General features: G+C 37.5%; 1 protein-coding gene across 1 annotated transcript in view; it reads right to left on the bottom strand.

Annotated features, from left to right (window-relative positions):
* Nucleotides 1-13,826, bottom strand: part of SMG1 (SMG1 nonsense mediated mRNA decay associated PI3K related kinase) — a 110,572-nt gene extending 96,746 nt beyond the window's left edge. The window contains exon 1 of the mRNA XM_044660426.1: nt 13,741-13,826. Coding sequence (XP_044516361.1) covers nt 13,741-13,826 — 86 coding nt within the window. The remainder of the gene's footprint in view (nt 1-13,740) is intronic.
* Between the last annotated feature and the right edge of the window lie 1,071 nt (nt 13,827-14,897).

Genomic DNA, 14,897 nt, shown 5'->3' with positions numbered 1-14,897 from the left:
GCATGTGAACCTTTTGCTCATCAGAACTGGCTCAATAAGGGAAGAAAATACACAATCAATTGGGTATAAAAGGCTATCAACCTACAGACAAGTAGAAGGGGAAGGGGATAAGAGAAGACTGCTGGGGTTGATAGAAAAGAGGGCAAATTGGGGGGGAGGGAGATAAACTAAACAGGGGCAAACATAGGATGGAAATTAATACACTAATCATAATGGTGCAAAATTATTTTACACGTCTCTAATAAAGGCCTCATTTCTCAAATACATAGAGAAATGAGTTGAATATATAATACAAGTTATTCCCCAATGAATAGTCAAAGAATATAATCAGAGAATTCTCAAATTAAAGCTCTCTATAGTCATGCAAAAAATGCTCTAAATCACCAATAGTTAGAGAAATGCAAATTAAAACAACTCTTACCTATCAGACTGGCTTTTATGACAGAAAACCTAAATGACAAAACTGGAGGGGATATGGGAAAGTTGAGAAATGAATGCATTGTTGGGGGAGTTGTGAACTGATTCAATCACTCAGGAGAGCAATTGGACCTATGCCCCAATAGCTACGCAACAGTACCCTTGGATTCAGCAATACTATACTAGGATTATGTCTCAAAGAGATTAAAAAAAAAAAAAGACCTATATATACAAAAATATTTTTATTCTTGGGGTGGAGGAGGTAGTGGCAAAAATCTGGGAAGTGAGGAAATACCCATCAATTGGGTAATAGCAGAGTAAGTTTTTTTACTCTGCTATTACAGTATATAATTGTAATGGAATACTATTATGCTGTAAAAAATTACAAGCTCAGAAAAACCTGGAAAGACATACAAACTGAAGCAGCGTGAAATAAGCAGAACCAGGAGAACACCATACACAATGACAAGAATACTGCAGTACAATGAACAACTGTGAATAACAGCTATTCTCAACAGTACAATGATCCAAAACTATCCTCCAAAGGACTCATGATAAAAAATTATATCTACTAACCAGAGAAAAAAGAACAGTCTGAATAGAGACCAAAGCAAACTTTTTTCACTTTCTTTCTTAATTTTTTCTATTTGAGTTTCCCTCTATAAAAGGATAAGACAAAGTATTTTACATAATTGCATATAAAAAATCTATCTGATATTCATTACTATCTCAACAAGTGTATGAAGCTGGGGAGAAGGGGAAGGAGAGAATTAGACTCAATATTCTTTGAAAAATGTTGAAACTATTTTTACATGAAAATGGGGAAAAACAGAAATTACATTATACCACCTACATTTAAAATAATTTTTTGAAAAGTATTTTTAAAGGAATATTGACAGTACAAGGCAAAAATCAAATTTGAATATGCTAGGGACTATATTCAATGTCAAATAGTGGAAAGAGTACAGGCCCTGAAGTCTGAGCATATGGCTTCAGTTGACTCATTTAATACTACTATTATATTGGGCAAGTCACTTCACCTCTTTGGAACTCAACTGCCACTAGATTATATGATCTCTAGGATACCTCCTACTACCTCTAAATTGTTTTGTAAGCTATTTAGCATAGTGGTACAATGTGCATATGCTTAGTTATATGTGAACTTAAAATTCTCTCTCTAGGTTTGAAAGATTATGTATTTATATCCCTCTATCTTCCCCTGCCCCAATAAAACTAGTTTCTGTACCAGCCTTGGAGCCAGGAGGCCTAGGTTTAAATCACAATTCTGGTCATTACTAGCTGAGTAACCTAAGGTAAGCTAGTTAACTTCAGTTTCCTCACCTGCAAAATGGGGATGGGAGGAGAAATGGCACAGCTATCTGTGTATGTGAACACACATATACACGTGTACATACATTATGTCATATGGTATGCCATATATATGTGGTATGTATATGTTATATGTGTGGTGACCATATAAATGTCAGCTATCATAGTTACATTGTTCCCTGGGGTTGTCATTATTCTTTCTTAGCAAAAGAGCAGCTTGGCACAGTGGATAGCCTTCCATACTTCACAGAGGGCTATATTTGGTATCAAATGAACTGGGTTCAAGTCCTTGCTCTAACTTTTTAGTACTCCATGAAATAAAAAGTATAAATTACAAATAATTAATTTGAGTTGATGGATGTGGTTCCCACACCAGGAATTCCTCTACTAATAAATTATTGGGTTTGGACCAAAAAACAATAGCAAAATCCCCCAAATTTACCACCTATCTTTTTTGGTTCTAATTGAATTTTGCCTCCAGTATTTTCAAAAACAATTCAGAAAGGTTGTACTTTTATTTTTTTAATCTGTAAGATAATAGTCTAAATTGCCAATTTTATAAAAGTGGCTAAAATTTGTAAAATTTGGAAATTGCAAGCAATTCAGAACCTAAGGTTTATTCCTTAAAGAAAATTGTTAAAGATCTATTGGCAACAATTATTTCTTGAAGCAGTCTTTTAACTTTATGGGGAACATCCTTAAAAATATTAGAAGAGTAGCCATATTTGAGAAATAACTCCCTTATTCTCAATCCAAAAATTATCTATTTGAACTATCAAATATCATAAATATGATCAAATTATTCTGTTTGTATTAGATGTCAGTCAACCTGACACAAATATCTGTACTATTTAACACTGACATCAAACTTGTCTTTTAGAATGATAAGCATGGCATTTCTTTTAATGTTCTCTCAAATAATCTGGGAATTTTAATTTCAGAAAAATACAAAATCTGATTCAATACCACAAAGGAAGAATACTTCCAATTCTCAGAACTCATCTGCACATTTATATTAACAGAGAAAATAATAAAACAATACCATTTTACATTTACATAGCACATAACAGTTTTCAAAAGTACTTTCACATCTAGTATCTCATTTGATCCTCTGAACCATCCAGTGATGTCAAGAGCTGTCAAGTTCACACCACCTCAAGCCTGTGGACCTGGAGGGGCCCTGCCTCCCCCACAGTGAGGTACAAGTGTGGCAACTAAAAAAGATTAAGTGATTTGCTCTATGCCACACTACAAGTCCTAGTTTTCAATCAGTGGCCAAGCAGAAAAACCCAAATCTAGCTCCAAATCCAGTGTTCCTTCTACACACTATCCACCACTCTTTAAACAAGTATTAAATTAGACAACAATATGAAAGCAAGTAAATTATTGAAGGCAAGTGGAAAATAGAACTTTTAAAATCTAGAAGGAAACCTATGAAGACTAGAGCACTAAAAAGCATAACAAATCAATTCTATTTTTAGCTTTATCAACAACTTACCTAGTTACAATACTATACTAAAGTAGTAAACGGACTTTCATAAATATTTAAAGCAATATTTTCAATAGACATTGAGTTCCTTGTAAAAAAATTAGTTAGGACTACAACATTGTGATGAAGCATTTAAGAATACAAAACATGCTGGTAGTGCATAAAAAAAATGACAAATCACACAAGCTACCTATACATATATAGACATCATATAATAAAATAAATCTCAATTAGATTAATAAACTAAATATTAAAATAAGCTAAAAAATATACTTTTGTTGCAAAGAAAATTATCATAAAAAGAACTAGTAACAAAGGATGGATGAATTTGCCTATGCAAAGAAAGATAAGAATTTTATAAGACAAAAATCAATGTCTTCAAAATTAACAGAAGTAAAATTAGGACAAAATATTTGCAATAAGCATAATTGATCAAAAATAGACATCCAACTCTATAAAGAATTTATACAATTTTACAAAGTAGTTCTCCACAGTAAAGGAATAGTCAAAAGCTTGTTGGTGGAATGATAAAATGCATAAAAGTTTTTTGGAGACCAATCTGTCAGTATGTAATAAGTGACAAAAGTGATCATAATGTACAAAAATATTCATAGCTATTTTATTTGTAAAAGGGAAAAATCTGGTAACAATACTGGGAAATGGGTAAACAAATTATGTAATTATAAATGTAACTATTTGCTACTGTGCTATTAAAGACATCCAAAATAACCCAAATAAATGGAGGTCAGCAGCCAAAGAAAATTACATAGACTGGCTACAACCATAATAGAAATAGGCAGCAAACTTTTTAACTACAAAGATTTAGAAGAGAGAATAAAACAACAACAACAAAATCAAATTCTAAACAATATTTTCTTCTAATACAAATGTTAAGTTTGCTTTTTTAAAAAAACCCTTCCTTTCCATCTTAGAACCAATACTAAGAATTTGTTCCAAAGCAGAACAGTAAGAATAAGGCAATAAGGGAGTTAAATGACTTGCCCAGGGTCACACAGATAGAATATGAAATCACATTTGAACTCAGGACTGAGTTCTCTAGGCCTGACTGGCTTTCTATTCACTGAACCACCTAGCTGCTCCTTACTAAAGCTACTTAAGAAAGCAAAACTACCTTTTAGAAAATTCTTGTGGAATCTATCACCCCTTCCCTTTATTCATGGCTCATAAATTTATACATTTTATTTCATTTTGAATAAAGATCCATACCCCTTCACAAGAAAGCAACATAATATAGGAGAAAAATTATTCATTTGGAGACAGAAGACAAGCATTCAGATCCTGACTGACATTTGCTGAGAAAAAAAATTTACGTATTTCTAAACCCAAATCTTCTATCTTAGAATTGACAACAAGTGTCAATTCCAAAGCAAAAGACTGGTTTGGGATTAAGTGATTTGTCCAGGGTCACAGCTAAGAAGTATTCTGAGGCCTAATTTGAACCCAGGATATCCTGGTCTAGGCCTGGCTTTCTATCCACTGAACCACCTAGCGTCCCTTCAAGATAGGTTTCCATATCTAGATTACATACAAGATCCTTTCTAGTATGTAATGTTACTATACTAAGAAGGCAGGAGGCCCACATTTTAACACACACGCACACATATATTTTAGGACAGGTTCCTCACAAAGCAAGCAAATCGAACCCCAAGTTCTATGATCTTTCATCTTTGTTTTAGTGGCTCTTCAACTGACATCTGTAAACTTAAAAATAAAAAATGAAAATATGTCTATATATGTGTATTACAATTCTATGCTTCTGATTTTACTCCATTTAAAAACATTCTGAGAAGGGGTTTCACCACTGTCAAATGACACGGAAAAGGCTAAGAATCACTTGCTCTAAAAAATCTCACATTTATTTCATTTTCATTTACATATGCAATGAAAGATACAAATTTTAATAATTTATGACTGCTTCACTAAATACTAATCTGACTATATAAATGATACTTTTTGGGTTTACACTATAATGAGGATAAAATTTTTATAAACATTTTCTCAGGAAAAATGTATCAACTTTATTCAATTAGGGAAACCCTTTTAGTCTATAAAGTGAGGTTAGGACAAATGGGCTGACTCAAATGTATTTAAATGTAATCTACTTTTCCAAGTAAAGATCCCAAATTACTATTTAGAAAACTAGATGAACAGTGAAATGAGAACCAGAAGAACATTATACACAACCACAGAATTAATGCTAGAAGAATAAACTGTGAGTGTTACCTCCAGAAAGTAAACAGAAAGGTGAAACATGAAAGACAATTTCTATATATGTGTATGTTTCATGATACAGGAAGGGTGGGATTCATCTGGATAGGATTTGTAAACTAAGCATATAGAAAGTTGTGATTTCATTTGTGTACTACCTTCTCCATCTCTGTATATGGTAATGCTTGTTTTTATAAAGTTTGGAATAAAAAAAAGAAAAAGAAAATTTAAAAGAACTCAATCCTAAGAATGAGGTGTTTTGTTTAATTTTCTTTGCCAGAGGGAAAAAAAATGAGGCTCTGGAAACTAAAATTTACTAAGGACAGTAAGGATGCAAAGCCATGGGACTTGGGTATGTATAATGAATTAAGATGGCAAGAAATTTGGGGCATTTAAGGAAATTAAGATATTAAAAACTGAGATAGCCCATAGAAAGAAACTAGGTAAGCAGTCAGAAAAATAAGTAATCCGAACTTGAAAGGATCAAAAGGAAATGGGAATAATTATAGAAATGCAAATTAAAATAACTCTGAGATACCATCTCACACCTACCAGATTGACTAACATGACCAAAAGGGGAAAACTGCCACTGTTTGGTGGAACTGTGAAAAAATACAACCATTCTGTAGTGGAATATGGAACCAGGCTCAAAGAGCCATAAAACTATGCATACATTTTGACCCAGCAATACCACCACTGGGTCTATATTCCAAAGAGATCAGAGATAAGGGAAAGATCCTAAATGTACCAAAATATTTTTAGCAGCTCTTTTTGTGGTGGCAAAGAAAGGAAACTATGGGGATATGTCCACCACTTGGGAAATGGATGAACAATTTGTGGTATATACTTGTAATGGAACACTATTGCGCCATAAAGAATGATGAACAAGATAAGTTCAGAAGGAAAGACTTGTATGAACTGATGTAAAAGTGAAGTAAGCAGAACCAGAAGAACAATATATACTATGCACATATTATACTATGTGATGATCAACTGTAAAGGACTAAACCATTATTGACAAAGCAAGTCTCCAAGAAAACCAAAAGGAACTCGGGATGAAAATGCTATCCATAGTCAAAAAGAAACTTACTAAGTCTGAGGGCAGATCAAAGCATGTCTTCCACTAATTTCCTTCAGGTTTGTATTTTATGTGTGAAATGTGACTTCTATTGTGACATGAGCAGTATGTATCAAATGAAAGTAGATATAACCTTGACTATTCATCGAAAGGAGGTGAGGGGTAAGGAGTGGAGAGAGAAAATTTGAATTCTAGTTAAAAAACCAGTTGTCAAAATTTGTTTCTACATGTAACTGAAGAGTTTAAAAAAAAAAAAAAAAGAAAGAAATCTGAACGTAGTCTTAGGTATATTAAGTGTAAGACCATGATGTAGAAAAATGTTCCTCTCTATCAACAGATATGGAAGAAAAATTCCTAACATGCGATTATAGAAGCAGAGACTTTTAAGTGTCCTTCTTCCCTCAGGTGTTATGGGGGGGAAACCACACACAAACACACAAAAGACAAAGTCACATTCCAGCATAGAAAAAAAAGCAAATGCTTTCAAATATCTGGGGTTCAACAATATAACAGGGCTACAAAAGATGTACTTCAAATCACTGTATTCACTTGTCATTTTCTTTTAAAAAATTGAAAATAGTGATATGGTGATCTATAATCTATATGTAAGCATTTATTAAGCACCTGTTGTAGGCCAGTCACTGTGTTAAGCACTGAGGATAAAAATAAAGGGAAAAGATAGTTTCTTCTCTTCAGGAACTCACAATCTAAAGGAGGAGAAAATGTGTGGTGTACTCCCAATTAATAGAAAATAATCAAGAGGGATGGCACTAAAATTAGAAGGGGCTGAAATAATAGGAAAAGAATAAGTGCACTATTTTTATTTTGGGGGTGTTGGAAGAGAAACAAAAGTATTATACCTATACATGGAAAAATATGTTAAGGATCATTTAATAAAATACTGTAGCATAATGGATTGAGAGCAAGCATTGGAGTTGGGAAGGCTTGGGTTCAAGTTCCAACTCTGATAATTACTGATTATGTGACCTTGGGCAACTCATTTAAAATTTTCTGGGCCTTGGGCCCTGACACCAACTTGAAAAGAAGGTTTTGACTAGCTTTAATGGAAAGAATGTCCTTATTTGGGAGTTTTTATGCCAATAAAATTACAGATCCAATATTTATTCAAACACACACATAATTTAGATGTTAGGATACTATGAAAAAATTAAATGTCTAAAGGAAAATTCCTGATAAAATAATCAAATTTCTTTTATTGACAGTACAGCCGATAAAACAGCAATAAAATATTTTTGAGGCTATCTGGATTTGAGTAAAATTAAATTTAGGTAAGATCATCTTTAGTTGGGACTCTCCTCCCCCAAATAAGTATTGAAGTTCAATGTCAACCTCTATAATAGCATCCCCCCCCCCAAAAAATATGGCCACAAAGCAGTTTGAAGAATGAAATATACTGATGAAATTTATAAATGTTAATGACAAAGGGATAGGCTGTATAGAACATTCCTAGGAAAAAAAAACAAGAGCTGAAAGAATTGAGGGGGAAACAAGAATATTAAATTCACTTTCAATACTGAACATTGGTTCATAAATTTTTTTAAATCTCACTTATAAAAAACTTCAGTATATAATAACAATTTACAATGTATCATCAGTAAAATGAAGGGATGACTGCTAGATGCCTTGCAGGTCTCTTCCAGCATCTCTCTTATCCTAGGAGTAGAGATCTAGTCCCCAATGCTGCTCTTTCAACTGTTTCTATAACTAAAGGGGATATTCACAGCACTCTCAAGCTTCTCTTAAAAATACTTTTAACCACAGTAACATTATCTTGTAAAAATTTGCATCTGATTGTTATGAACAGAAACAAACTAGCAGAGACCCCCACCCCCGCTTTTTTGCACTGTCTTACTAGGACAAATATCAAGCTCAGTTCACACAAAATCTAAAAATGAGGTCCACTGGTAAATTTCAGAACTTGAGGATTTGAAAAGGCATTTAGGAACATAACAGCTAATTTTTTCCCCATGGGGGAGGGGTTCCCCCATCTAACTCAGCATGAATTAGCAATGTGGTGAGGTGGACTGGCACTACATTTTATGGATTGGAACACTGCATGTAGAAACCAGTCACAAATATAAATTTACTATGTGCCAAGCACTGTGTTAAGTGCTAGGGATACAAGGCAAAAAAAATATAGTCCCAGTCTGCCCTAGAGAAGCTCACATTCTAAAGAGGGTGACAATATGCCAAAAATGGCATACAAGATAGATACAGTGTAAATGGAAGATATAATCTCAGAGAAAACCAAATGAAATAGAATAGTGGTCAATTTACAAAGAACCACTTTATAAAACTTCCTTAAGACAGGATGCATTTCTATTGATCCTGATGACTTAGAACAAGTTATTTCATTTCCCCATGCCTCCCCATTCCTCAACTGTAAAAATGATATACGAAATCCTATGATCTTCTATCAACTTTGAGTGAGCATGCTTGAAACTAATCCCAATGAATAAACTAAAAATCAGTGGATGAAGTTCAAAAGGAACAAATGAAGAGGAATTCAACTTAAAAAGAGAAAAATCATACCAAGATAGCTAGAATTTACATAAGGTTTATTAGTTCACAAAATACTTTGCATATAAACTCATTTGATCATCACAACAACCCTGTCAGGTAAATTATCTCCATTTTATAGATGAGTTAACTGAGGCTCATTAAGATGAAGTTAACTTTCCAGGGTCACCCAGCTATTAAGAATCTGAGGGAGGGTCTCTGGTTTTCTTAATTCCAGGGCCAATATTCTGTCCACTGTTCTACCTAATATGGGATGGAACATGACTTGTTTTTTTAACACTAAGATTCAGAAGTTTTTGCTGATCCCAAGCTAAAGTTAGCAATGTCCAAAAAGAAAACAGGATACTAATCTGTATAAAAGAATGTGAGAATTATGAAGTGATGTTTCTCCTTACTTATTAGTCAGGATGCTTTAAGAGAATCCTGTTCTTTTTTATTCCAAAGCATTAATAGAATCATGAAAAATCTACAAATTATCTAAATGAAAGCAACAAAAAGAATTCAAGGTTTGTGAATTAGCTTTTAAAGGAAAGTCAGAAAGTTCCTTTGGTACAGAAAGAAATCAAGCATGGCCCAACAATCTACAACTATAAAAAAGTATAACATGTAAAAATGATGGTGACTTATGTGTTCCCATTGAGCAGAGGTCAGCTATAAAGCCAATTTTTTTTCAGGCGCTATTATGGGAGTGCGCACTGTGAGCACTGTGAGCACTGTACGGCTCTCACGAAATTACATTTTTAAAAATGTGGCGTTTATGGCTCTCATGGCCAAAAAGGTTGCCCATCCCTGCCATTGAGGCTACCACAAACAAAACCCAAAAAACTCCAATTAAACAATACTATATGGATTTATTTTCGTTAATTAGAAAGGAATTCTTTAAATTAAGAGATTTGTGAGACACTAACATTTATTAGAAAAAAAATCTATAGGATTTGCCTTCTCTGAGGATTATTATCTTCACCCAAGAGTTTCAAGAACTTTATTTTATACAGCATATTTACAATACTTCCTGAAGTATATGCAATAACTGTTAGCTCCAATCTAGATAAAAATTGTCAGTAGAATAATCTCCCCTAAATCATGTACCTTGTGGTCAAACAATGTAGAAATGACTTTCCCTTTGTTCCACATTTCCTATTTATGCTATACATAGTTTGTACTTTGTATGTCTCTCTTATTAAATTGTGAACTCCTAGAGGACATGGCCTGTCTTTTGCCTTAGTTTCTGGCAAATACTAGGCACTTAATAAACATTTATTGATCATGGAATGAAAGCAATGTTAAGTGTAGGCACAGCTAGATTCCTTTCCAAAACAACAATTTGCATTGCTCCAGGTTCAAAAGTGAAATTTCTCTTCCAAATATATTATGGAAATTCACAAGTCTATGTCTCCAAATAAAAACCAGTGAAATTTACCAAACCTAACAGTTGTAACATAAACTGACTTCAAATACAAAGTTAATTTTAAAACAATTCAATTAAACATTTATTAAGGAACTCAGAGCAAGGCCTGGTGGGTTAAAAAAAAAATATATATATATATATATAGTCGCTGCCCTCAAAGAGCTTTTATTTTACCTCAGAGAATAAATGATCCCCAAATGGGATCACCAAGTCAGATACTACTGAAACAATTCAATAGCAACACAAGTAAGCAAATACAGGAGGATTGGAATCCTAGTAACAGGAAGTTATCAGAAATGGCCTGGGGAAGGGGAAGAAGGGGAGAGAAGGAGAAAAGGAAAGGAAGGGAGGTAAGGGAGAGAGAGAATGTCAATTTGACATTTGGTGTACTGTATAACTATCTTTACCAATTGGGCCAGGTATAATATCTTGATAAAAAGATACTACTAGTAGTCTTTCTACCATCAAGATGAGAAGGTCTAACTGTGGTATCCAAGTAAGTTCTTGGAAATCCAACCTGTCCTCTGAATTCTAAAAAAATAACCAATGACACTTATTCAAGCTGACTTGAATAAATCATTTAACTTATGGGGACAACTCTTCTTAAATGTTTATTAGTTTCTATGAATAAGAACAAAGAAAATAAAGCAAGGCTATATAAATGCTTAATGATAATGTGCTTCCCAAGGAGATTAGTTTACATTTTGGGATGACAGTAGGTCTGCTCAGGTACAAGGAACATTTCCTGTTGATATGGATGAAAGTACCTCATATGTCCATGAACTGACTCAACAGTACCATATCACATTGGCTAACTGGCAAATAGGAACTGAAAGGAATTGCTTTTTCAAAAGCCTGAGCCAAAGAAAATGGAATGCTACAACCAGAAAAGAAATCAAAAGAAAATGAAAAGAAGAGAAAAATCCAAATTTATCATGTGATTCAGAAGAGCAACAAGGAGCTGTACACTCCAAGAAGCTCCACAAGCATAAAAACAAGTAAACTTCATTTAAACTGGAATGAACTTAAAATTCCATTCGGCTAACTAGATTCTGTCATTACCTCTGAAAAAAGCTTGCTGCCACAGAATAACTTTTTTTAAACACTTAATACTCAAGCAAATGTTTAGTATTTTGTTTAGCAACTTTATTAGTAAAAAACTAGTCTATCTATACTTATATAGAGATCTACAAAGATACTAACAGTAAATCGATTATGATCTACTTCCGGATGGCATAACAGTTTATCTAATCCTGTAGAACATCAAGATCACCTAGAAATAAGATTTTATAAAGAGAATGTTTACACATCTAAAAGAAGAAAAATTTACATTCAAAGTAAGGCTAAATTTTACATTCAGAAAAATAAAGCACTTTGCCAAAAATGCCACATGGACATTGATATGTCATGACAAACCTCATAATTACAAATGATATTGCTTCATATCTGTCAGAATAAGTCACATGACCTTAATAAGTGGCTACAACCCATTGACTTATGAGTTGCAAACTATGGACCTATTTTCTTTTGTGAAAGCTCTAAGACCCCTTATTACTCTGGTCACTAAAATGAGACTGAGTTCAATATCATTCATTGATAGTTACACATTCAAAAAGCAAGAGATAAATTGGGGCTTATATACTGCCCAACTAAACTCCAGGTTGTTTTTTTTTTAATTGAGATATTCAAGTTTTAAGAAGATCTAAAACCAAGTCAATGCCAATTACTTAAAATACTTGATAACTTTCCTGGCAATCATCTACCAAACCAAAGGAGTTGAGAGTCATAACTATGAATTTCAAGTGAAAAACTGTTTAAAATGTATCAATATCCTTCACATCTCAGTCCTTAGAAAAATTTTTTGTTGTTAAATCATATTAAATAGAGAGCTGTATTGCTAAATAATCCTAAAGATAATTTTAAGATGGTGTCTTTTTTTTAAATCTCGTAGCAAAAACACACGGATCTTACAATTTTGTTTCCAAACACAAATTAAATGAAGCCTTTTTCCAAGCTGAAAAAAGTCTTCATGATCACCTGCATTTATTTTTGCTAGCTCATGGAAAACCTTGCTAGTATGATTTTTCTTCAATGTTATGAAGGTGCAGCACACATAAAAAAAATCCACTAAATCCCCTATCTAGGCAACTTTGGTACATAATACAGATTACCTTAGTCGAGTGATGCTCTAAATCCCTCTACACCTAGGTCTTAAACTGCAATCATTCCACTGTCTATTAGAAAAACTTCTTAGGCCTTCGAAATTGTAGTAATGTCAGGTACCAAAAAGTTACAACTGCCCTATGATTCAAATGACATAGGAACCACACTTACGGAGAAAACGTTTTCTTCCACTATAGGGGCTAAACCCCAATGTCTTAAAGCTACAAGACAGTCTCATTCGCACCAACACTGGGAAAGATTCCTCCTCTAGATTCAAATTTAAGCCAGCTCTCAAAGAGTCGAGTCTTTCAAGTGTGCAGGCATGGTGGGCCTTCCCTCAGAACCAACTGCCCCAGCAGTAGGAGAGACCTCACAGATCAGGGAACAGGATGTGTTTAAAGGAACCCTCCGACACCGACACCCACTCCCAGGGTAACGAGTAAGGGGATCCAAATCTGGGTCCAATGAGGTCTGGATCGGGCCTCTAAAGGGAATAATTCCTGGGGCCCAATGTGCTATAGGAAGCCCTAACCCCATTTCCCGGGGAAAGGTAACTGGTTAACAAGATCTTCTCTCACTGGAAGGGTAAGGGGAGCAGGGATAGTGTCAGCACCCCCAGACTGTCATACACCCCCTCCCAATGACTCAGGTGCTCCTCCCTCACCCCAACTCCCAGCCCCATCACCCGCACTAGAATTTGCCCACCCCCGCCCAGGGCCCAAGGCCCAGGGCCCAGGGCCGCGCCTTCCTCTCAGGCCCTTGGTCCAGCCCGCCAACCTCCGAGCCCCAGGCCGAGGAGGCAGAACTTAGGCCTCACCTCTCTCCGGTCTGCTCCGAGCCCAGCCGGCCGCGGCGGGAATCCTGGAGGCGGCAGAAGCCGCGCCCCGACCCCTTAGGGGGAAGGGAGCGGGGTGGAGTGGCCTAGGCCGCGCCTTCCAGTCCGGAGGCAGCCGGGCTCCAGCTCCCCACCGCCGCCGCCGCCAGGAGCTCCACGGGCAGGGACCCGGGGAGGGAGCAAGCCTGGCCGCCTATAGGCCTCAGGCCCAGGGCCCGGAGTGAAGAGGCGAGGCCGGGCGAGCCACCCACCTGGGTTGCCAGTCATTCCAGCTCCGCGGATACTTGGTGCCGCCGCCGCCGCTGCTCAGCCGAGACCCCGGGGCTCTGCGGCTCATTACCTTCCCCAACACGACATGGCCAAGCGCCGCCGCCCGAATCGAGAGTCTCTCGAAGCAGCCGCCCACCCGGCAGCCGACCCAGTGCCCCGGCCTCGGCACGGAGAGGGCGAGGGCCAGGGGAAGCAGCAGCAGCAGGAGGAGGAGGCGGCTGAGGGCGAGAGAGGGGGGGGAGCAAGGCGGCCGTTCCGGGTTCTGCCGGAGCCCGCAGCGCAGGAGGCAGGCACTGGGTGAGGAGGCGGAGGCGGAGGCGGTGTCTTCGAGGGCCGTGCGCTCCAAGGAAAGGGAGGAGGAAGAGAAGGAGGAGGAGGAGAAAGAAGAGAAGGAGGAGGAGGCTCACACGGCGCGACCCACAGCGACAGCTTCCCCGCCTCCCGCGCCGCTCCAGCTCCGCCCGCCGCCCCGCCGCACGGCATGCTGGGAGGGCGGCGCTGGCGCCGGAGCTGTGGAGAGGGGAGGGGAGCCGAGCGGAGGGAGGGAGGAGCCGAAGGTGCGCGGCTTCCTCTGTGGAGGAGGACAGTGGGGTGCTGAAGTCGCAGCCGCAGATCCTGGGGTTCCTACGCTCCCACCCCCTCCCCCTCTCTGGCCCCGCAGCGCCCGCCCCAGCTCTGAGCAATCCCTGCCCCCCCCAGGCTATCTCCGCCCGCAGAGAATCATGGGAGAGGGGATTCCCTTCCCCCCCCCACCTTCGCCTCACACAAGCTCCCACCCTTGTCCCCTCCCCCCCCACCGACACTCACACCTGAGCTTATTGCAGGAGGCTATGCTGAGACTGGAGAGCCAGTGTCGTGAGCTCCATCCTCTTGACCACTAAAACAAATCCGTAAACACTGAGAGGATGAGGGGGTACTGCCTGGCTTATTGCTTCTGTTCTGGGCCGTTAAGATGCTCACTTAACCCACTCATCTGCTCCAATTTCTTTTTACCTAGGGAAAAGAGAGAATAGGGGTCCTCTTCTTTCATAAAAGACTGAAGAACTACCTCTCCTTACAATTCATCTAGTAACCTTTCTTCACGTATCCCACCCATCTCCTGTGACCCTGATCGGAGAGTCCCCTGGCTCATTTGCCC

The sequence above is a fragment of the Gracilinanus agilis genome, chromosome 1 (genome assembly GCF_016433145.1).
Source record: "Gracilinanus agilis isolate LMUSP501 chromosome 1, AgileGrace, whole genome shotgun sequence".
In the NCBI taxonomy this organism is placed as follows: domain Eukaryota; kingdom Metazoa; phylum Chordata; class Mammalia; order Didelphimorphia; family Didelphidae; genus Gracilinanus; species Gracilinanus agilis.
The sequence above is the reverse complement of the archived record's forward strand: the minus strand, read 5'-3'. Positions and strand labels throughout refer to the sequence as shown.